At 41.8% G+C, this 24,657-nt stretch overlaps 3 protein-coding genes across 3 annotated transcripts; 1 reads left to right on the top strand and 2 right to left on the bottom strand.

Moving 5' to 3' along the window:
- Window positions 1–4,947: 4,947 nt before the first annotated feature.
- Window positions 4,948–6,637, bottom strand: c1d (C1D nuclear receptor corepressor). Its single transcript, XM_087802794.1, has 5 exons — window positions 6,607–6,637; window positions 6,141–6,270; window positions 5,967–6,033; window positions 5,277–5,332; window positions 4,948–5,220 (listed from the first exon to the last, which is right to left on the bottom strand). The coding sequence occupies exons 2-5, from the start codon at window positions 6,264–6,266 to the stop codon at window positions 5,032–5,034; spliced, it is 438 nt and encodes a 145-aa protein (XP_087658920.1). The 5' UTR covers window positions 6,267–6,270; window positions 6,607–6,637; the 3' UTR covers window positions 4,948–5,031.
- A 518-nt stretch (window positions 6,638–7,155) lies between these two features.
- Window positions 7,156–13,245, bottom strand: dnaaf10 (dynein axonemal assembly factor 10). The gene is made up of 8 exons (XM_087802968.1): window positions 12,850–13,245; window positions 10,767–10,867; window positions 10,538–10,668; window positions 10,362–10,463; window positions 10,181–10,296; window positions 8,488–8,622; window positions 7,506–7,603; window positions 7,156–7,443 (listed from the first exon to the last, which is right to left on the bottom strand). Exons 1-8 carry the CDS (start codon window positions 13,033–13,035, stop codon window positions 7,236–7,238), a joined length of 1,077 nt encoding a protein of 358 aa, XP_087659094.1. The 5' UTR covers window positions 13,036–13,245; the 3' UTR covers window positions 7,156–7,235.
- A 507-nt stretch (window positions 13,246–13,752) lies between these two features.
- Window positions 13,753–24,449, top strand: pno1 (partner of NOB1 homolog). Its single transcript, XM_087802969.1, has 7 exons — window positions 13,753–13,999; window positions 15,530–15,676; window positions 15,735–15,818; window positions 15,884–15,944; window positions 21,727–21,844; window positions 23,677–23,747; window positions 24,257–24,449. Exons 1-7 carry the CDS (start codon window positions 13,847–13,849, stop codon window positions 24,322–24,324), a joined length of 702 nt encoding a protein of 233 aa, XP_087659095.1. The 5' UTR covers window positions 13,753–13,846; the 3' UTR covers window positions 24,325–24,449.
- Window positions 24,450–24,657: the final 208 nt, after the last annotated feature.

The following is a 24,657-nucleotide window of genomic DNA, read 5'->3' as shown; positions in this document are numbered from 1 at the left end:
CATCCCTTCAACTTTGTTCTTCATATTTGCACTTTGTCATCCCTTCAACTTTGTTCTTTATACTTGCACTTTGTCATCCCTTTCTCTTTGTTCTCTATATTTGCACTTTGTCATCCCTTCAACTTTGTTCTTCATATTTGCACTTTGTCATCCCTTAAACTTTGTTCTTTATATTTGCCTTTGTCATCCCTTCAACTTTGTTCTTCATATTTGCACTTTGTCATCCCTTCAACTTTGGTCTTTATTTTTGAACTTCGTCATCCCTTGACTTTGTTCAGTATATTTGCACTTTGTCATCCCTTCAACTTTGTTCTTCATATTTGCACTTTGTCATCCCTTTCTCTTTGTTCTCTATATTTGCACTTTGTCATCCCTTCAACTTTGTTCTTCATATTTGCACTTTGTCATCCCTTCAACTTTGTTCTTTATACTTGCACTTTGTCATCCCTTTCTCTTTGTTCTCTATATTTGCACTTTGTCATCCCTTCAACTTTGTTCTTCATATTTGCACTTTGTCATCCCTTAAACTTTGTTCTTTATATTTGCCTTTGTCATCCCTTCAACTTTGTTCATCATATTTGCACTTTGTCATCCCTTCAACTTTGGTCTTTATTTTTGAACTTCGTCATCCTTTGACTTTGTTCAGTATATTTGCACTTTGTCATCCCTTCAACTTTGTTCTTCATATTTGCACTTTGTCATCCCTTTCTCTTTGTTCTCTATAGTTGCACTTTGTCATCCCTTCAACTTTGTTCTTTATACTTGCACTTTGTCATCCCTTTCTCTTTGTTCTCTATATTTGCACTTTGTCATCCCTTCAACTTTGTTCTTCATATTTGCACTTTGTCATCCCTTCAACTTTGTTCTTTATACTTGCACTTTGTCATCCCTTTCTCTTTGTTCTCTATATTTGCACTTTGTCATCCCTTCAACTTTGTTCTTCATATTTGCACTTTGTCATCCCTTAAACTTTGTTCTTTATATTTGCCTTTGTCATCCCTTCAACTTTGTTCTTCATATTTGCACTTTGTCATCCCTTCAACTTTGTCCTTCATATTTGCACTTTGTCATCCCTTTATCTTTGTTCTTCATATTTGCACTTTGTCATCCCTTCAACTTTGTTCTTCATATTTGCACTTTGTCATCCCTTCAACTTTGTCCTTCATATTTGCACTTTGTCATCCCTTTATCTTTGTTCTCTATATTTGCACTTTGTCATCCCTTTCTCTTTGTTCTCTATATTTGCACTTTGTCATCCCTTCAACTTTGTTCTTTATACGTGCACTTTGTCATCCCTTTCTCTTTGTTCTCTATATTTGCACTTTGTCATCCCTTCAACTTTGTTCTTCATATTTGCACTTTGTCATCCCTTCAACTTTGTTCTTTATACTTGCACTTTGTCATCCCTTTATCTTTGTTCTCTATATTTGCACTTTGTCATCCCTTCAACTTTGTTCTTCATATTTGCACTTTGTCATCCCTTAAACTTTGTTCTTTATATTTGCCTTTGTCATCCCTTCAACTTTGTTCTTCATATTTGCACTTTGTCATCCCTTCAACTTTGGTCTTTATTTTTGAACTTCGTCATCCCTTGACTTTGTTCAGTATATTTGCACTTTGTCATCCCTTCAACTTTGTTCTTCATATTTGCACTTTGTCATCCCTTTCTCTTTGTTCTCTATATTTGCACTTTGTCATCCCTTCAACTTTGTTCTTCATATTTGCACTTTGTCATCCCTTCAACTTTGTTCTTTATACTTGCACTTTGTCATCCCTTTCTCTTTGTTCTCTATATTTGCACTTTGTCATCCCTTCAACTTTGTTCTTCATATTTGCACTTTGTCATCCCTTAAACTTTGTTCTTTATATTTGCCTTTGTCATCCCTTCAACTTTGTTCATCATATTTGCACTTTGTCATCCCTTCAACTTTGGTCTTTATTTTTGAACTTCGTCATCCCTTGACTTTGTTCAGTATATTTGCACTTTGTCATCCCTCAACTTTGTTCTTCATATATGCACTTTGTCATCCCTTTCTCTTTGTCCTCTATATTTGCACTTTGTCATCCCTTCAACTTTGGTCTTTATACTTGCACTTTGTCATCCCTTCAACTTTGTTCTCTATATTTGCACTTTGTCATCCCTTCAACTTTGTTCTTCATATTTGCACTTTGTCATCCCTTCAACTTTGTTCTTTATACTTGCACTTTGGTCTTTATACTTGCACTTTGTCATCCCTTCAACTTTGTTCTCTATATTTGCACTTTGTCATCCCTTCAACTTTGTTCTTCATATTTGCACTTTGTCATCTTTTCAACTTTGTTCTTTATACTTGCACTTTGTCATCCCTTTCTCTTTGTTCTCTATATTTGCACTTTGTCATCCCTTCAACTTTGTTCTTCATATTTGCACTTTGTCATCCCTTAAACTTTGTTCTTTATATTTGCCTTTGTCATCCCTTCAACTTTGTTCTTCATATTTGCACTTTGTCATCCCTTCAACTTTGTTCTCTATATTTGAACTTTGTCATCCCTTGGACTTTGTTCAGTATATTTGCACTTTTTTCATCAAACTTGCTGTGAACTGTAAACCCAATTTCCCGAAGAACATCTCCAGAAGGATGAATAAAGTGTAAAGAAGGACTTGGATGTAAGAAGCTCTATTAAGACGTTCAGTGAATCTTGTATATTCTGTGCTGATATCAAGGTCAAGGTTCCAGAGCAGATGTAAGTCGACACCAAACACGTTGTAGCTTCTCCTGCTCTGCTGCCTCTCGTCCAGACCTCAGGCCTCACCATCCGTGTAAACAACAGGCTTCGGAACGAGGTTTGTTTGTTCTCGAGTCCAGCCGAGCGCACATGCGGGCGAGAGCTGGTCGGGGAGCGAGTCCATCTTGTTCTGATTCCCAATCACTCGTCAGGACGAGAAACATCTTTGAAGGCAGGAACCGGTGCTTCCTGGGACGAGTGGAAGGTCGGGGTGGTTTTGGCCGAGCAGACGGATCTGTGGAGGAGAGGAATGGAAAGATGATGAATGAAAGTTTGCATTCCTGAGTCTGGCGGCTCTTGATTAGAGAGTCTCGTCCAGATTAACATCTACACTTTCCAGAGGAAGTTACAACACATCGTGACTTTATTTCATTTGACGGCGCTTTTCTTTTCTTTCTCTTTTTTTTTCTCGAGGAGGAAACCGAGTCGATGCGAACGCGGTGCGCAGTGTTTATGTTGGTAACTGGGCTGTAATTGAATTTTGTCGTCTGGAACCAGGTTCTGGTCCAAGTTACCGCGAGAGGATCCTTCACGTCAGAGACCATGTGTGAGAGTGAACTTTACACATGAATAAATCAATATTTAAAGGTTTTAAAATCGTTTTTTTAGTTAGTTTTTCCTCACTATTGTTGTTTGGTACATTTTTGGGTCAATATATTCAATTTACCCTTGAAAACCTCTAAGATCAAACGGATACTACAGTATTGTTATCCATTAAGTTCTTTAAAACTTCACTCCTTGGCCACAAAGTGCTGTACAAAAAAGAGAAAAACAAAAAATTACACAGCAATACAATAATAAAATAAAATAAGACAAACTAATAACATATATTTATACTTGCACTTTGTCATCCCTTGCACTTTGTTCAATAAATGTCAGTTTTTTTGTCAATTGTAACATAACAAACATCATCAAATGTTTATTGTACTAAATTACCTCAGAACGCTGAGAACTGTATTTTATAGAGAAGTGATGGGAAATTTAATTTTTCATTCAGTGGCTGTTTTAAGGGGCCGTCAAGAAAAAACGGAGAGAAAAATATAAAGTCAAGCCATTTTTTAAATGTTATTGTATTTTTATATTCCTTTTTTTAATTTGATAAATAAAACACCTTTACCCTTTTAAAAAAATACATCTATTTAAGGGTCAATAAATACTAACAATGGTCCTTAAGTCCGAAAAGAAAAACCTTGAGGTCAGACTAGTGACGAATAAACTAAATAAATACAAAAGTTTATTTTTTTGTTGCTACATGATCTTCAATCTTAAATGAGCCACAAAGAGAAACATGTAAATAAAACTCTCGCAATATTGTGAGTTGATAAGAAACTTAAATGCATTAAAATTAGATGTTTATAAAGGAAAATAACTTTTTGTGAAATGGTCCAAGCTTGCAAACCATCAGAAAATGTTTGTTCATTTTAATGTAGCGACTGGAGCTCAGTTGTCCTCGTCTTCATCCAAAATGACCCTCTTCAGAACATCGAGCAAATTCTTCTCATGTCGAGGCTTCAATCCAAGAGGGAAATTACAGACAAGGAGGTATTTGATGTTTTTAAGTGTCTTTTTGGACGAAGACGAAGACAACTGAGCTCCAGTCGCTACATTAAAATGAACAAACCTATTTGACTAGAACTCTAAAAAGAACAGATGACTTTGAAATTAATCAACATTAGTCGAAATGAGTAGAAAATGAGTGAATTACTATGTACTTACGCTTTAATTCTCTACTTCACATTTGTGCAACTAGACACTAGAGGGCAGTGTTGCCAAAGACTACAAGTGTAAATGTTTTTATAAACATCATTATTTCTTTAATGACTACACTTGTGTGTTTAGAAACCATAAACCTGTTTAATCAAAGCGGTTTTCAAGATCAAAACATGAAACACTCAAGTCTTTGCCTTCGTTTCCAAAAGTGTTATGAACCATTATCGTCATCTTTGTTCTGATCAAGAAATGTTAACATTTAAAGAACTTTGATTCAATTCTTTAACATGTTAATTCATTTAAGGAAATACAAGACGAATCATTTATTTAATTGTGTTTTAACCTGTTTTACTTGTGTTTATTTTATAGTTTTGGGGACGAGATAAACATTCACTCCTCGTGTGTTTTGATCCAGACTCGGAATGAAAAAAAAAGGTTTAAAATCATCACAAAAGAGATTTGAGGAATAAAAACAGGACAAACTTTTATTTTATGCGTGTAATAAAAAAAAACGTTCAAATCCACTTCAAACAACTTCACACAGAACTCAAGGCATCATTTGGACTTCGGTCGTTTGGCAGAAGAATTGTCTGAAGGTTTCTTGGAGGCGGATTTTCTCCTGGGATCATCAGGGTCGTACAGAGCACTTCGCAGGAAGCGAGCAGCTGCACCTTTATCTAGACGAGCCGCTTTCTTTTTGTCTGAGATCTCCTTCACTCTGTTCATGTAGGTGCGAATCCTCTCCTGAGGAAACCATCAGTCAATGTTTGAATAAACTCACAACAACAACAACAACACACCAGCTCCTGTTTGATTCCATGTTCTCTGGGGTTGAGTCCGTGCGTCACCAGATACACTGTTAGTGCGACAAAGAATTGAAAAATATGTTAGTTAAATAACAAAAAGAACATAAAACATATTTTAATTACAGTTATTTATGGTTTATATTCCAACAAGGTGTTAAAACTTAAGTAAATCCATTATTTCTCATGAAGGTTTGTTGATTTTTGTGTTGCAATTTAAATTCCAGCCTCAATCATTACGTCCTACCAGCTGAATGAACAATTAAAATCCTGCAAGGTCACAAGGGTGACTGAGGACGAGAGGATACAGTGAGTCCAGCAGCTTTTAAAGCTGATTTTTGGACATATTTTTGTTTGAACCCCAATGAAAGAAGTTACAACTTCGTAAAGAGTCTTGTGTTCTGTAAATACTACAACACCAGAGTCAAGTACTGGACAATACTACACATATATACTTGTAACTACACTATCACAACACCAGAGTCAAGTACTGGACAATACTACACATATATACTTGTTACTACAGTATCACAACACCAGAGTCAAGTACTGGACAATACTACACATATATACTTGTTACTACACTATCAAGACACCATAGTCTAGTGCTCGACTTTACTACACATATATTCTTGATACTTCAGTATAATGATAATGTGTTTTTTGTATTAAACAGAGACAACATACTCCAGAAGAGAGAGTTGAGAGTATACGCCGACATCAGGTCCAGTTTGGCTCGATCCAATGAATCCATCTGTCAACAAAATAAATCATTTAAACCAGTTTTCTTATACTGAAGATAAACATCAAACAAACATGTACGACACGTCTCCTCCTCCTACACTCATGTACAAGTTTTACCTTCTCCACGTCACTCCTGGGCAGTGACATCATCGTGTCCAGAACATCCTTCACTGAAGACACTGACGAGGAGAAACCTTGGAGCTGCTCGTCGATCTCATGAGGATAGTCTTCACTCTCTGCCATGATCCTGCACAAATGTTCACATACTTTTACTTTTACTTCGAATAGTTTTGCAAAACCGTGTTTAAAAGAGAGTTTAGGGAAATAGTGACTCGTTTTAAAACATTTTGTTAAATACTATTTATTATTTGTAAAATGATGTAAACATGTTTAAACGTGTATCGATCAGACAGAAGCAATCGAACACAAACGTGTATTATAAGAAAAAAACGTCAAAAGTTTGCCCCTGACAAGTGAGAGCAACAAACTAAAGCATTAAATAAATCACACAAGAGACTCTAAAGCGACTTTAAAATAAAACTGGCTTCACATTCGAAGAAAATCATCAAAAAATCAGACAAACCTCGTTCGAGAGACACGAGACTCTGCATACGGAAGTGACGTCAGATATAAACAAAGACTTGGGCGCTACACTGCCCCCTGTTGACGGGAGGAAAAACCTGCTTCACATCGAATTCATTTAATATAAATTACAATTCATATAAGTAGTATGTAATAGTTAATCTTCTTAAATTAGTAAAACAAAACGTTTAGAATATGATTCATAATTTACATTTTGTCAGTATAATGATAGTTAATTTTATTTAAGAGCGCTTTATTGTTAGGTTAGGTAGAACTTTATTGATCCCGAAAATAGTTTTTTTCCAAAACTATTCACAGCAAATACAGCAATTTTTAATAAAAAATAATAACAAATAATAAAAATAAAATAAGAACAACATTGTGACTCCCCAAGGACACGTTTCTGGTAAAAGAGGAAAAATGAAATGAAATAATTAAAAGAAATTATAGGTTAAGAAAAATCCTTAGCAGTTTAGAAGTAGCATTTTTATCTTCTTTAGCTTAGAAGATATTTATGACATTAAATCAGTTTAAAATAAAAGACAGAAACTTCTTGTTACATATAAATAAAACTTTAATTTGAAGCCAAACATGATTTATCAAAAGAACTTGTGACCTTGCGGTTGTGATTCACACCGTGTTCAGTTTAGTCACGATCAGGACTCGCACGGTCTGGTCGAAGCCGGTGCAAACGCACAGGCCCTGCTTGTCCGGACTCCAGTCCACGCTGGCGATGGGTTGAGTGGACAGAGTGACGTTCTGGAGAAGGTTGACGGAGCCGGCGACGCCCACGTCCAGTCCTTCCGAGTCCTTCTTGCTCCTCTGAGCCGGGTACTCGCTGGGACGAGATGACGGGTTAGGATCTCAAATCAGGTCAAGTGGAGACGTCTGGTTACTTACTACTTCCACAGATGAAGGTTACCAGCGCCCCCTGCTGTCATGAACACTTCTCTGTTCTGGGGCAGATGTTTCACCTGCCATATGGTGGATTTATGAGCCTTGGAATGAAGAAAAAAAAAGGGAAAATTACATGATTAATATTCGTTTTCCCCACTTTAAGAGGATCTGCTTATTCTATGGCAGTTCATGAAAACATTGGTTGAATCTAACGTTTCAAATGTGTGTGACATCATTCCTGCTGAAACCCTTTGACATCTTCAATCACAGGTTGAAGGTGAGATGTAATGGAAGCTCTTTTAGACGCTACATGCGGAAACAAATATGAAAGATTGTCTGGACCACACCTGTTGGACGCGCCAGAGATGCTATTTGGAAACAATTTCCTGAAGGAGACCTCCAGAGGGATCAATAAAGTTGATCTATTAACATATATCAATCTAGTTGTGTGATTGTCTGCGTGTTGTATTATTGTACGTAGTTTTTATGAAGTATTAAACATTTATTTTTAATTTAAAATACGAATAAAATAAATACTCAGTTTAGACATTTTATTGTGGCATAAATGGAGTTTGAATATCAAACTCTTTGTGTAAAAAATAAAAGAAGGTAAAATATTGGTTTTCTTTATTTCAATTATTCCAAACAAATAAAATAAAATTGCATATATATTGCAACATAAGAAATATTGAATTCAAGTATTTAAAAAAAACAGACAATCAACCTTTAAATAAATTAATCATTGAATTAAAACTAAAACAATAAAATACTAGGAAAATTCATTGTTAAATCAAAATGATTTTATTAATTGGGGCATCTGGGGGAATAAATATATATATATAAATATAATAAAATAATTTTACATCAATATAGTAATACAGAGAATATTATATTATTATATCAGTGACATTAGAATATATATATATATATATATATATATATATATATATATAAATGGCTCAGAGGCAGAGATCAGCTTCAGCACCTTCTCAGAAACGGCGGCGAAGCCTTTGGTCGGATGTTGAGTCCTCATGTCAAACACGTGGAACTTCCCCTCCAGAGACGTCGCCACCAGTTTGTTCATGTTGATGTCTTTTCTGTCAAATTCCACACAGCAGACCTGCCGTTCAAACACAACATGAGAATAAGAAGACAAGCGAGAGCAAGCATCTGTCAGCTATAGATGGATGACTGCTGCCACCTAGAGGCCGGAAGGTTAATTGCAAAACAAAAATGAATAAAGACGGCGAATATTTGAATGTTAATTGTACTTCTTCTTAATTTAATAATTGTATTTTATAAACACTTTATTGGAAATTAAAACATAAAACTAGTGATGTGTTGATGAAGCTTCATGAAACAGTGTCATGTTGTTAAGAGGTCAGTAGGTGGCGCCATCACTTTTAAAATGATGTTTCATTAGAACAATTGTTCGAAACAAAGGGAAAAAGTGCAGAGACGCCATCTAGTGGACTCTGTAGATAATGACACGGTTTCATGAAGCTTCATCAACACATCACTACCATCTAGTGGACTCTGAAGATAATGACACTGTTTCATGAAGCTTCATCAACACATCACTACCATCTAGTGGACTCTGAAGATAATGACACTGTTTCATGAAGCTTCATCAACACATCACTACCATCTAGTGGACTCTGAAGATAATGACACTGTTTCATGAAGCTTCATCAACACATCACTACCATCTAGTGGACTCTGAAGATAATGACACTGTTTCATGAAGCTTCATCAACACATCACTACCATCTAGTGGACTCTGAAGATAATGACACTGTTTCATGAAGCTTCATCAACACATCACTACCATCTAGTGGACTCTGAAGATAATGACACTGTTTCCTGAAGCTTCATCAACACATCACTACCATCTAGTGGACTCTGAAGATAATGACACTGTTTCCTGAAGCTTCATCAACACATCACTACCATCTAGTGGACTCTCAAGATAATGACACTGTTTCCTGAAGCTTCATCAACACATCACTACCATCTAGTGGACTCTGAAGATAATGACACTGTTTCATGAAGCTTCATCAACACATCACTACCATCTAGTGGACTCTGAAGATAATGACACTGTTTCATGAAGCTTCATCAACACATCAATACCATCTAGTGGACTCTGAAGATAATGACACTGTTTCATGAAGCTTCATCAACACATCACTACCATCAAGTGGACTCTGAAGATAGTGACACTGTTTCATGAAACTTCATCAACACATCACTACCATCTAGTGGACTCTGAAGATAGTGACACTGTTTCATGAAGCTTCATCAACACATCACTACCATCTAGTGGACTCTGAAGATAATGACACTGTTTCATGAAGCTTCATCAACACATCACTACCATCTAGTGGACTCTGAAGATAATGACACTGTTTCATGAAGCTTCATCAACACATCACTACCATCTAGTGGACTCTGAAGATAGTGACACTGTTTCATGAAGCTTCATCAACACATCCCTACCATCTAGTGGACTCTGAAGATAGTGACACTGTTTCATGAAGCTTCATCAACACATCACTGAATAAAATAACTATGATGCAAATAAACAGATTTTTAAATCAGAAAATCAAATCACAACATTTGGATAAAGAAAGAAAATGACACAGTTCTGTTGAAAAGAAGGATTGTGAAAATCTGACCCCGTTTTTGATGTTGGTTTCCCATCGCAGGGACATGTTCCTGAGGTCAAAGAGCTTGATGTCTCCGTTGTCATAACCAGCGCACACGCAGCGGTCATGGTCGTTGAAGGCGTGTCCTGTCAAAAGTGAGTTCACCCCAAAGTTACTTGGATTCAAACACCTCACGGTGTGATGGACGCACCGAAGGCAACCGTCCAACAGTCTCTCTTGGTCTCTCCCTCCAGCGGCTCCATCTTGGCCACGGGCGAGTCTTTTTGTCGAGGGTCCCAGACCTTCACCGTCCCTGAAACAACAAGATCCATCGACGTTAACTTGAAAAAAAGAAAACACGGCTCCGAGTACAAGTGATATATTTACCGTCTCGACTTCCTGTTACGATCTCAGGCGCTCCGTCTCCGATCCCCAGACCCCCGACAGCATCGATGCTGTTCAGGATCTCCTTATGGGCCTTCACCTTGTACACGGGTGACTCGGGCAGCTCCAGATCCCTGTAGACCACAGACATCACTGAACCCGATTCACAAATTTGTCTCTTCTTTTCAACAACACTTTTCACGTAAATCCTGACACATGTGTGGTTTCATACCATATGTGAAGATTCCCATCAAAGTCTCCGGTGGCAATGTGTCTCTGTGTGAGCGAGGACGCTCCGAAAGTCCCACATTTGAAAGGCTTCGGTTTCTCCACCTGTAGAACAAAAGATATATTTATGGAATTTGCTTTATAAGATACTTTTTAATGGAGCAACAGAGAATAGTGAGCAGAAACAACAGCAAACTGATTAATTAAAGAGACTAATGATGACCCGTGGACAACACTGTCGTCCCTGACCTCCTCCAGGACAAACTTGACTCTCAGTCAAGCTGAAGAAACATCTCAAAGACTCTCGGACCATCAGCGCTGGTGCCCCTCAGGGCTGCGTTCTCTCCCCCCAGCAATTCTCCCAGAAAACACCAACACTTCCATTCATCCCTCTGTCAAACTCCTCAAGTTTTCAGGCGACACCACTGTAAGTAAGTAAGTAAGTAAGTAATATTTATTTATATAGCGCTTTTCGAGACCAGGGTCACAAAGCGCTTAAACAATCAAAACAATACTCAAAAAAGTACATACTTTAAAGATCAAGATAATACTGAGAACAACACAGGAGTTCGAGAAATTCAAGGAAAAGCCTGAACAAATAGAAACGTCTTAAGGTGTTTCTTAAAGGAGTCAGTAGATCATCAAGTACAAAGAGAGAGAAGATGGTTCCAAAGCTTAGGAGCAACAGCCTGAAAAGATTTCTCTCCTCTGGTCCTGAACCGTGTGCGTGGAACCATAAGTACATAAGTCAGACGGAGACGATCTATGGATCGACAGCGAGAACAAGCTGCAGCTCAGAAGACAGTGGAGATGATCCTGGACTCTCAGAGAGTTCAAGTCACCAGCAACACTCTCAACATAGACGGCTCCACAGTTGACATTGTTAAGTATTATTACATATGTTTCTTTTTTTGTAATAGTTTTTATCCTCATCATGATTTATTCATTTATTAACTTGTTTTTATTTTGTATTTATGTTTATGTCTTCTACTGCGTATTTATTTTAAATTCGTTTTATGTGTATGTATACATGTATATGAATGTTTTACCATTATTATTATTATTATTATTATTATTTAATATTATTTTTTATTGTCAAGCCCTGAATGTGAAGAGGGGAGAAGATGGATGGATAAAACATTTACTTTGTATTTTAATCGTTTCTTAAAATTGACCTAATGTCTGAAATCAATAAACATGTTTGGAAAATAATAATAATAAGTACATTTGTAGTACACTTTAATATACTTATTTTATCCTAGGCACGTTCAAAGTAAGTAAGAAAGTAAACTTCAAGTACACAGATTCAATTGAAGTACAAAACAGGTAAACTCATAGTACACTTGAACATACTTGTATATTCTTAGGGATGTCAACAGTAAACTTCAAGTATAAATATTCAATTGAAGTTTAAAATAGGTATACTCATAGTACACTTGAACATACTTGTATTTAGTTAGGGGTGTCAACAGTAAACTTCACTTATACAGATTCAATTGAAGTATAAAACAGGTAAAGTCATAGTACACTTGAACATACTTGTATTTAGTTAGGGGTGTCAACAGTAAACTTCAAGTACACAGATTCAATTGAAGTACAAAACAGGTAAACTCATAGTACACTTGAACATACTTGTATATTCTTAGGGATGTCAACAGTAAACTTCAAGTATAAATATTCAATTGAAGTTTAAAATAGGTATACTCATAGTACACTTGAACATACTTGTATTTAGTTAGGGATGTCAACAGTAAACTTCAAGTATAAAGATTCAATTGAAGTTTAAAATAGGTATATTCAGAGTACACTTGAACATACTTGTATTTAGTTAGGGGTGTCAACAGTAAACTTCACTTATACAGATTCTATTGAAGTATAAAGTAGGTACACTTAAAGTACACGCTAATGATTTTTAGCAAAGAGAAAGCAAGCGTCACCGCTTTGTTGCCATGGAAACGCCAGCAAACAGTAGGAGCGCACAGGTATGCGATCAAGTATTTGCAAATAATACTTTAGTTTTAACTAAACCGTTGACACGATACAAGTGTTACTTCGATGAAAACACGTCCAGATGACAGTATTTGTACCTCTTTCACCAGCTGAGCTTCTCCGTGCTGCACCTCGTAGATCTGCATCACGCCGGTGCCTCGAGCGAAGTTCCCGAGACACACGAACTTGGCGGAACATGGGATCCATTTCCCGTCGAACACCGTGTAGTTGAGACTCTTCTGGATGTGAGCGATGATCTGCGGCTTCGACAGCGGCGTCGCCATGTTGGGAGGCGGAGGGGCTTTTTAACGTGTTTTTATTAGTTTATCCAGAGAAGCTGGACGAAGGTACAGAACTGAACTGAACTTGTCTCGAATTTAATCCAAATAAAAGTTCAAATCATCTCAGATGTTAAAGAAACAACTTCATGTTGGAGCGACAGAGACGCGGATGTCAACAGCCACAACATGTGACGTCACTAAAAGAGATTCGGGCTGACTAAAAATATGCCTGACTAGAAACTAGATAACGGGGTTTTTTTTAGTTTTTTTTTTAAATAGAACAATCGATAAAGTTAAATGGATTGTGTAATTAAAATTCTTTTAACGTTTATTGTGTTATATACATTTCATTTAAAAAAAAACAATTATAAAAGGACTAGGGATAATAATAAAAAACAATAACAATTAAAGGAAGAAACTGTGAGAAAACCTATTCGTAAGATGTGGAGTTTGAACTAGTGATACATTTGTTGGACAACCGTCAGAAACATTTATAATTTGTCTTATTTTTTTACTTTATGGATGGAGCCATAGGGTTAAATGTTTTTATTTCATTCTGTATTCTATCATTTTTAATATTTTTGGAGTATTTGTATTTTTCAGAAACAATATAATAAATAATCCGAGGTTTCAACTGATTAAATGATGACTTTTATTCTTAAACCGTTATATTATTGCCTTTTTGTGTTCAGGCGTAGCCGCGACGACTCAGTCCTCGGGTCCTTTTCTGTTTCCACGTGTGTACGATCAGCCTCTGGTTCCGTTTGTCACTTGAATCTCGATCTGGATTTTCGGATAAACAACAACAAAAACAATGGATCCTGTCGCAGATAAAGCCGAGGACGCGGACACTTTCACGAAGGTCACGAGAAAGAGTAACAAACGGAAACACGAGGTCGTGGACATGGACACCGAGGCTCCGGTCAAGAGGCCGAACTTCCCTCCGATCTCTGGAGATAAACTCAGAGTAAGTTTGAGAAACTTAGAGTAAGTTTAAGTTTAAACTCGTGTTTTACTAGATCCTGGAATAAAGAAGCGCGATCGGTGTTTTTTAAATATACTGTCTTGTTGTGAAAGTTGTTTCAAACAAATATAAACAAACAAGACACTTTGTTTGTATATTTCTCGACTGTCAAAAGTTGATCATGATATGAAGGTACTTTAATGTGTTTTATCTTTATTTATTACTCGCACAACATCCACATTTATATGTACAGACCTGTTTAACTGACTTTAGGAGCAAATACTTTCTACCAGAACGATCAGAGAACATTTATATATTCCAAGTTACTTTTACCTTTAATAACTTTTTATCTCCCATATGTGTAGTATTGTCCAGTACTTGACTCTGGTGTTGTGAAAGTGTAGTAACAAGTATATATGTGTGTGTAGTATTGTCGAGTACTTGACTCTGGTGTTGTGATAGTGTAGTAACAAGTATATATGTGTAGTATTGTCCAGTACTTGACTCTGGTGTTGTAATAGTGTAGTAACAAGTATATATGTGTAGTATTGTCCAGTACTTGACTCTGGTGTTGTGATCGTGTAGTAACAAGTATATATGTGTAGTATTGTCCAGTACTTGACTCTGGTGTTGTGATAGTGTAGTAACAAGTATATATGTGTAGTATTGTCCAGTACTTGACTCTGGTGTTGTAATAGTGTAGTAACAAGTATATATGTGTAGTATTGTCCAGTACTTGACTCTGGTGTTGTGATCGTGTAGTAACAAGTATATATGTGTAGTATTGTCCAGTACTTGACTCTGGTGTTGTGAAAGTGTAGTAACAAGAATATATGTGTATTATTGTCTAGTACTTGACTCTGGTGTTGTGATAGTGTAGTAACAAGAATATATGTGTATTATTGTCGAGTACTTGACTCTGGTGTTGTGATAGTGTAGTAACAAGTATATATGTGTAGTATTGTCCAGTACTTGACTCTGGTGTTGTGAAAGTGTAGTAACAAGAATATATGTGTATTATTGTCGAGTACTTGACTCTGGTGTTGTGACAGTGTAGTAACAAGTATATATGTGTAGTATTGTCCAGTACTTGACTCTGGTGTTGTAATAGTGTAGTAACAAGTATATATGTGTAGTATTGTCCAGTACTTGACTCAGGTGTTGTGACAGTGTAGTAACAAGTATATATGTGTAGTATTGTCCAGTACTTGACTCTGGTGTTGTGATAGTGTAGTAACAAGTATATATGTGTAGTATTGTCCAGTACTTGACTCTGGTGTTGTGATCGTGTAGTAACAAGTATATATGTGTAGTATTGTCCAGTACTTGACTCTGGTGTTGTGATAGTGTAGTAACAAGTATATATGTGTAGTATTGTCCAGTACTTGACTCTGGTGTTGTGATAGTGTAGTAACAAGTATATATGTGTAGTATTGTCCAGTACTTGACTCTGGTGTTGTGACAGTGTAGTAACAAGTATATATGTGTAGTATTGTCCAGTACTTGACTCATGTATCATGGATGTGTTCTTAGGGTCCTGATGAGACGCGTAAAGTCGCAGTACCCGCTCACAGATATACTCCGCTGAAGGAAAACTGGCTGAAGATTTTCACTCCCATCGTTGAAAACCTGCGGCTTCAAGTCAGATTTAACCTCAAAACCAGAAACGTGGAGATAAAAGTGAGTCTCGTTCGTGTCGATCTCCTGCCGAGTCGTTAACTCGTGTCTTTATTCTCAGACGTGTCAAGAGACTCAGAACATCGGGTCGCTCACCAAAGCAGCAGATTTCGTGCGAGCGTTTGTTCTGGGATTCCAGGTGGAGGTGAGTTAGTGGACGAAGGTATGTTTGAGTCGTTTATTTAACGTTCGTGGTTTTCCTCCCGACAGGACGCGCTCGCTCTGATCCGACTCGACGAACTCTTCCTGGAGTCCTTCGACGTGACAGACGGTGAGACTCGTGGCTCGACTCGTGGCTCGACTAGTGGCTCGACTAGTGGCTCGACTAGTGGCTCGACTAGTGGCTCGACTAGTGGCTCGACTCGTGGCTCGACTCGTGACTCGACTAGTGGCTCGACTAGTGGCTCGACTAGTGGCTCGACTCGTGACTCGACTCGTGACTCGACTAGTGGCTCGACTAGTGGCTCGACTAGTGGCTCGACTCGTGGCTCGACTCGTGACTCGACTAGTGACTCGACTAGTGGCTCGACTAGTGGCTCGACTAGTGGCTCGACTCGTGACTCGACTCGTGACTCGACTAGTGGCTCGACTAGTGGCTCGACTAGTGGCTCGACTCGTGGCTCGACTCGTGACTCGACTAGTGACTCGACTAGTGGCTCGACTAGTGGCTCGACTAGTGGCTCGACTAGTGGCTCGACTAGTGGCTCGACTCGTGGCTCGACTCGTGACTCGACTAGTGGCTCGACTAGTGGCTCGACTAGTGGCTCGACTCGTGACTCGACTCGTGACTCGACTAGTGGCTCGACTAGTGGCTCGACTAGTGGCTCGACTCGTGGCTCGACTCGTGACTCGACTAGTGACTCGACTAGTGACTCGACTAGTGGCTCGACTAGTGGCTCGACTCGTGGCTCGACTCGTGGCTCGACTAGTGGCTCGATTCGTGACTCGACTAGTGGCTCGACTAGTGGCTCGACTAGTGGCTCGACTCGTGGCTCGACTCGTGGCTCGACTCGTGGCTCGATTCGTGACTCGACTAGTGGCTCGACTAGTGGCTCGACTAGTGGCTCGACTCGTGACTCGACTAGTGACTCGACTAGTGGCTCGACTCGTGGCTCGACTAGTGGCTCGACTCGCGGCTCGACTTGTGGCTCGACTCGTGGCTCGACTAGTGGCTCGACTTGTGGCTCGACTAGTGGCTCGACTAGTGACTCGACTAGTGGCTCGACTAGTGACTCGACTAGTGGCTCGACTAGTGGCTCGACTAGTGGCTCGACTAGTGGCTCGACTAGTGACTCGACTAGTGGCTCGACTAGTGGCTCGACTAGTGGCTCGACTAGTGGCTCGACTCGTGGCTCGACTCGTGGCTCGACTCGTGGCTCGATTCGTGACTCGACTAGTGGCTCGACTAGTGGCTCGACTAGTGGCTCGACTCGTGACTCGACTAGTGACTCGACTAGTGGCTCGACTCGTGGCTCGACTAGTGGCTCGACTCGTGGCTCGACTCGTGGCTCGACTAGTGGCTCGACTAGTGGCTCGACTAGTGGCTCGACTAGTGGCTCGACTAGTGGCTCGACTCGTGGCTCGACTCGTGACTCGACTAGTGGCTCGACTAGTGGCTCGACTAGTGGCTCGACTCGTGACTCGACTCGTGACTCGACTAGTGGCTCGACTAGTGGCTCGACTAGTGGCTCGACTCGTGGCTCGACTCGTGACTCGACTAGTGACTCGACTAGTGGCTCGACTAGTGGCTCGACTAGTGGCTCGACTCGTGACTCGACTCGTGACTCGACTAGTGGCTCGACTAGTGGCTCGACTAGTGGCTCGACTCGTGGCTCGACTCGTGACTCGACTAGTGACTCGACTAGTGGCTCGACTAGTGGCTCGACTAGTGGCTCGACTAGTGGCTCGACTAGTGGCTCGACTCGTGGCTCGACTCGTGACTCGACTAGTGGCTCGACTAGTGGCTCGACTAGTGGCTCGACTCGTGACTCGACTCGTGACTCGACTAGTGGCTCGACTAGTGGCTCGACTAGTGGCTCGACTCGTGGCTCGACTCGTGACTCGACTAGTGACTCGACTAGTGACTCGACTAGTGGCTCGACTAGTGGCTCGACTCGTGGCTCGACTCGTGGCTCGACTAGTGGCTCGATTCGTGACTCGACTAGTGGCTCGACTAGTGGCTCGACTAGTGGCTCGACTCGTGGCTCGACTCGTGGCTCGACTCGTGGCTCGATTCGTGACTCGACTAGTGGCTCGACTAGTGGCTCGACTAGTGGCTCGACTCGTGACTCGACTAGTGACTCGACTAGTGGCTCGACTCGTGGCTCGACTAGTGGCTCGACTCGCGGCTCGACTTGTGGCTCGACTCGTGGCTCGACTAGTGGCTCGACTTGTGGCTCGACTAGTGGCTCGACTAGTGACTCGACTAGTGGCTCGACTAGTGACTCGACTAGTGGCTCGACTAGTGGCTCGACTAGTGGCTCGACTAGTGGCTCGACTAGTGACTCGACTAGTGGCTCGACTAGTGGCTCGACTAGTGGCTCGACTAGTGGCTCGACTCGTGGCTCGACTCGTGGCTCGACTCGTGGCTCGATTCGTGACTCGACTAGTGGCTCGACTAGTGGCTCGACTAGTGGCTCGACTCGTGACTCGACTAGTGACTCGACTAGTGGCTCGACTCGTGGCTCGACTAGTGGCTCGACTCGCGGCTCGACTTGTGGCTCGACTCGTGGCTCGACTAGTGGCTCGACTTGTGGCTCGACTAGTGGCTCGACTAGTGACTCGACTAGTGGCTCGACTAGTGACTCGACTAGTGGCTCGACTAGTGGCTCGACTCGCGGCTCGACTTGTGGCTCGACTCGTGGCTCGACTAGTGGCTCGACTTGTGGCTCGACTAGTGGCTCGACTCGTGACTCGACTAGTGGCTCGACTAGTGGCTCGACTCGTGGCTCGACTCGTGACTCGACTAGTGGCTCGACTCGTGGCTCGACTCGTGGCTCGACTCGTGGCTCGACTCGTGGCTCGACTAGTGACTCGACTCGTGGCTCGACTCGTGACTCGACTCGTGGCTCGACTAGTGGCTCGACTAGTGACTCGACTAGTGGCTCGACTAGTGGCTCGACTAGTGGCTCGACTCGTGGCTCGACTCGTGGCTCGACTAGTGACTCGACTAGTGGCTCGACTAGTGACTCGACTAGTGGCTCGACTAGTGGCTCGACTCGTGGCTCGACTAGTGACTCGACTAGTGGCTCGACTCGTGACTCGACTAGTGGCTCGACTAGTGACTCGACTAGTGGCTCGACTCGTGGCTCGACTAGTGGCTCGACTAGTGGCTCGACTAGTGGCTCGACTAGTGACTCGACTAGTGGCTCGACTAGTGACTCGATTAGTGGCTCGACTAGTGGCTCGACTAGTGACTCGACTAGTGGCTCGACTAGTGGCTCGACTAGTGGCTCTACTAGTGACTCGATTAGTGGCTCGACTAGTGACTCGACTAGTGACTCGACTAGTGACTCGACTAGTGGCTCGACTAGTGGCTCGACTAGTGGCTCGACTAGTGGCTCGACTAGTGACTCGACTCGTGGCTCGACTAGTGGCTCGACTAGTGGCTCGACTCGTGGCTCGACTCGCGGCTCGACTCGCGGTTGACTAGCGACTCGACTAGCGACTCGACTAGCGGCCTGACTAGCGGCTCGACTAGCGGCTCGACTAGCGGCTCGACTAGCGGCTCGATTAGCGGCTCGACTAGTGGCTCGACTAGTGGCTCGACTAGCGGCTCGATTAGTGGCTCGATTAGTGGCTCGACTAGTGGCTCGACTAGTGGCTCGACTAGTGGCTCGACTCGCTTCTTGACTCGCGGCTCGACTCATTTCTTGACTCACGGCTCGACTCACGGCTCGACTCGTTTCTCGACTCGTTTCTCGACTCGTTTCTCGACTCGTTTCTCGACTCGTTTCTCGACTCGTTTCTCGACTCGTTTCTCGACTCGTTTCTCGACTCGTTTCTCGACTCGTTTCTCGACTCGTTTCTCGACTCGTTTCTCGACTCGTTTCTCGACTCGTTTCTCGACTCGTTTCTCGACTCGTTTCTCGACTCGTTTCTCGACTCGTTTCTCGACTCGTTTCTCGACTCGTTTCTCGACTCGTTTCTCGACTCGTTTCTCGACTCGTTTCTCGACTCGTTTCTCGACTCGTTTCTCGACTCGTTTCTCGACTCGTTTCTCGACTCGTTTCTCGACTCGTTTCTCGACTCGTTTCTCGACTCGTTTCTCGACTCGTGACTCGACTCCTGACTCGACTCGCTTCTCGACTCGTTTCTTGACTCGCGGCTCGACTCATTTCTTGACTCGTGGCTCGACTCGCTTCTCGACTCGTTTCTCGACTCGTGGCTCGACTTGTGGCTCGACTCGTGACTCGACTAGTGACTCGACTAGTGGCTCGACTTGTGGCTCGACTCGTGACTCGACTAGTGGCTCGACTAGTGGCTCGACTAGTGGCTCGACTTGTGGCTCGACTCGTGGCTCGACTTGTGGCTCGACTCGTGACTCGACTAGTGACTCGACTAGTGGCTCGACTTGTGGCTCGACTCGTGGCTCGACTCGTGGCTCGACTTGTGGCTCGACTCGTGACTCGACTAGTGGCTCGACTAGTGGCTCGACTCGTGGCTCGACTAGTGGCTCGACTTGTGGCTCGACTAGTGACTCGACTCGTGGCTCGACTCGGGACTCGACTAGTGACTCGACTAGTGGCTCGACTCGTGGCTCGACTCGGGACTCGACTAGTGACTCGACTAGTGGCTCGACTAGTGGCTCGACTAGTGGCTCGATTAGTGGCTCGACTAGCGGCTCGACTAGTGGCTCGACTAGTGGCTCGACTAGTGGCTCGATTAGTGGCTCGATTAGTGGCTCGACTAGTGGCTCGACTAGTGGCTCGACTAGTGGCTCGACTAGTGGCTCGACTCGCTTCTCGACTCGTTTCTTGACTCGCGGCTCGACTCATTTCTTGACTCACGGCTCGACTCACGGCTCGACTCGTTTCTCGACTCGTTTCTCGACTCGTTTCTCGACTCGTTTCTCGACTCGTTTCTCGACTCGTTTCTCGACTCGTTTCTCGACTCGTTTCTCGACTCGTTTCTCGACTCGTTTCTCGACTCGTTTCTCGACTCGTTTCTCGACTCGTTTCTCGACTCGTTTCTCGACTCGTTTCTCGACTCGTTTCTCGACTCGTTTCTCGACTCGTTTCTCGACTCGTTTCTCGACTCGTTTCTCGACTCGTTTCTCGACTCGTTTCTCGACTCGTTTCTCGACTCGTTTCTCGACTCGTTTCTCGACTCGTTTCTCGACTCGTTTCTCGACTCGTTTCTCGACTCGTTTCTCGACTCGTTTCTCGACTCGTTTCTCGACTCGTTTCTCGACTCGTTTCTCGACTCGTTTCTCGACTCGTTTCTCGACTCGTGACTCGACTCCTGACTCGACTCGCTTCTCGACTCGTTTCTTGACTCGCGGCTCGACTCGCTTCTTGACTCGTGGCTCGACTCGCTTCTCGACTCGTTTCTCGACTCGTTTCTCGACTCGTTTCTCGACTCGTTTCTCGACTCGTTTCTCGACTCGTTTCTCGACTCGTTTCTCGACTCGTTTCTCGACTCGTTTCTCGACTCGTTTCTCGACTCGTTTCTCGACTCGTTTCTCGACTCGTTTCTCGACTCGTTTCTCGACTCGTTTCTCGACTCGTTTCTCGACTCGTTTCTCGACTCGTTTCTCGACTCGTTTCTCGACTCGTTTCTCGACTCGTTTCTCGACTCGTTTCTCGACTCGTTTCTCGACTCGTTTCTCGACTCGTTTCTCGACTCGTTTCTCGACTCGTTTCTCGACTCCTGACTCGACTCGTTTCTCGACTCCTGACTCGACTCCTGACTCGACTCCTGACTCGACTCCTGACTCGACTCGTTTCTCGACTCGTTTCTCGACTCGTTTCTCGACTCGTTTCTCGACTCGTTTCTGGACTCGTGACTCGACTCTCCGTCGAGTGATTCTAACATTGGTTCTGTGTTCTCAGTCAAGCCTCTGAAAGGCGACCATCTGTCGCGAGCCATCGGCAGGATCGCGGGCAAAGGCGGCAAAACCAAGTTCACCATCGAGAACGTCACGAAGACTCGTATCGTGTTGGCGGAGACGTAAGTGTTCGGGTCTCAGGATACGGTGCCTATGACTGTTCCTTTAGCTCGTACAGTGCTTTTGAGGTTTCTGCGCCGTCTTCACTGAATAAACTGCAGAAGCAGCTCAAGCTTCAGGATCTAGTTACAAGTCTGACGTTGGTCTCTAAACGGCAATTGTGAATGTTTTTAGTAGTAGTACTGCACAATATATCGAACAAATATCGGGATATTGGCACGTGTTATATACATATCGAAAACATGTGCAATAATTTATCATTTTTTATTGTATAAATCAACATTTCTTAAATGTGCACTATTTGTACTTCTATGTCTCGTTGTTGTTTACGTCTCCGTCTGTCTGTGAACTGTGCGGCGCAGCTTGATAGGCTCGGTTGCTATGACGACGCGTCTTGGCTCAGTATATCCAGTGAAGTAATACTAACTTATGATCTAGTCAAACACTAGTGATCCAGTGAAGTAATACTAACTTATGATCTAGTCAAACACTAGTGATCCAGTGAAGTAATACTAACTTATGATCTAGTCAAACACTAGTGATCCAGTGAAGTAATACTAACTTATGATCTTGTCAAACACTAGTGATCCAGTGAAGTAATACTAACTTATGATCTAGTCAAACACTAGTGATCCAGTGAAGTAATACAACTTATGATCTAGTCAAACACTAGTGATCCAGTGAAGTAATACTAACTTATGATCTAGTCAAACACTAGTGATCCAGTGAAGTAATACTAACTTATGATCTAGTCAAACACTAGTGATCCAGTGAAGTAATACTAACTTATGATCTAGTCAAACACTAGTGATCCAGTGAAGTAATACTAACTTATGATCTAGTCAAACACTAGTGATCCAGTGAAGTAATACTAACTTATGATCTAGTCAAACACTAGTGATCCAGTGAAGTAATACTAACTTATGATCTAGTCAAACACTAGTGATCCAGTGAAGTAATACTAACTTATGATCTAGTCAAACACTAGTGATCCAGTGAAGTAATACTAACTTATGATCTAGTCAAACACTAGTGATCCAGTGAAGTAATACAACTTATGATCTAGTCAAACACTAGTGATCCAGTGAAGTAATACTAACTTATGATCTAGTCAAACACTAGTGATCCAGTGAAGTAATACTAACTTATGATCTAGTCAAACACTAGTGATCCAGTCACTCGTCTCTTTCAACCTCCTTTGTTAAAGCAACATATTGTAAGAACTTTTCATCTCGTCTCAGTCGTTTTCTTATAAGATCGTGAACTTCCAAACAAACCTGTCCGTCTTCACCGTATGCTAACGAGCTAAGTTGTTAGCGTCATTTATAAAGTGTTATGTGTGCGTGTACAAGGAAGTGGATTTATTATTGATTTGGTGATATCACGAAGCGCCGGCGGCTCCTTTCTGATGTCACTAAGTTTCACAAGAAACAAATGCGAGTCCCAATATAGTCCCAATATCGCAATAATTTTTTTCACCGTAACCAATCGATATCCAAGAGCACTGTATTTATTTTAAAACATGTATATTTGTATATATATATATATTTTTTTTTTATTTATTATTTATTACTTTTATTGTTTATGAAAAATTGCTGGCTATTGGTAAAAAAAACAATTTCCCAAAGGAGACCTCCTGAGGGATCAATAAAGTTTTACCTTACCTTACCTTATATATCCTTGTATCCTTGTCTTATAGTATAGCAACGTATTGCAATCGTTGTCCGTGTATTGTGATACTTATAATGTCACCAGATTCTCGCCGATACAAACCACTACTGAGGCGCGACTTCGTTCGTAACATATTCTCACTATTGCTGCCGTTTCTCCGCAGGAAAGTTCACATCCTCGGTTCGTTCCAGAACATCAAGATGGCCCGGACAGCGATCTGCAACCTCATCTTAGGTACGAAGGTCTTTGCAATAGTAATGTGTTGATGAAACTTCATGAAACGGTGTCATTATCTTCAGAGTCCACTAGATTGTAGTGATGTGTTGATGAAGCTTCATGAAACGGTGTCGTTATCTTCAGAGTCCACTAGATGGTAGTGATGTGTTGATGAAGCTTCATGAAACAGTGTCGTTATCTTCAGAGTCCACTAGATGGTAGTGATGTTGTTGATGAAGCTTCATGAAACGGTGTCGTTATCTTCAGAGTCCACTAGATGGTAGTGATGTTGTTGATGAAGCTTCATGAAACAGTGTCATTATCTTCAGAGTCCACTAGATGGTAGTGATGTGTTGATGAAGCTTCATGAAACAGTGTCATTATCTTCAGAGTCCACTAGATGGTAGTGATGTGTTGATGAAGCTTCATGAAACATTGTCATCATCTTCAGAGTCCACTAGTTTCCAACACAAAGAGATTCCGTGTTATGTTCTTCTCGCCTGACCTTTCACTTCCTGCCCCGACAGGAAGTCCACCTTCAAAGGTCTACGGCAACATCAGAGCGGTGGCCAGCAGGAGCGCCGAGAGGTTCTGAAGAGTCGCAGCAGGAGTCGGGACCGTTTGATATGTGACGTCTGGCTTCATGATCCAGACGACACACGTGTGTTCATCTGATCAGGAGTTTGTGTAAATATTAAAGTAACTTCCAGTCGAATGAAATCGTCATTTATGAAGGTTTGATGTGTCAAACCACACACACAATCTACAAATATGCACAGACATGAACTTGCGCAGACCAGCCATACACAACTATGCATGCACAAAAAAAGCACACACACTGACGCACTACAAATGTATACACAAAGACATGAACGCACAATTCCAGACAAACAATACACATATGCACGCACAATAAAAGCACACGACA

The sequence above is a fragment of the Callionymus lyra genome, chromosome 11, assembly GCF_982586985.1.
Source record: "Callionymus lyra chromosome 11, fCalLyr1.hap1.1, whole genome shotgun sequence".
In the NCBI taxonomy this organism is placed as follows: Eukaryota; Metazoa; Chordata; class Actinopteri; order Syngnathiformes; family Callionymidae; genus Callionymus; species Callionymus lyra.
Note: the sequence above shows the minus strand (reverse complement) of the source record. Positions and strands in the feature narration are given on the sequence as shown.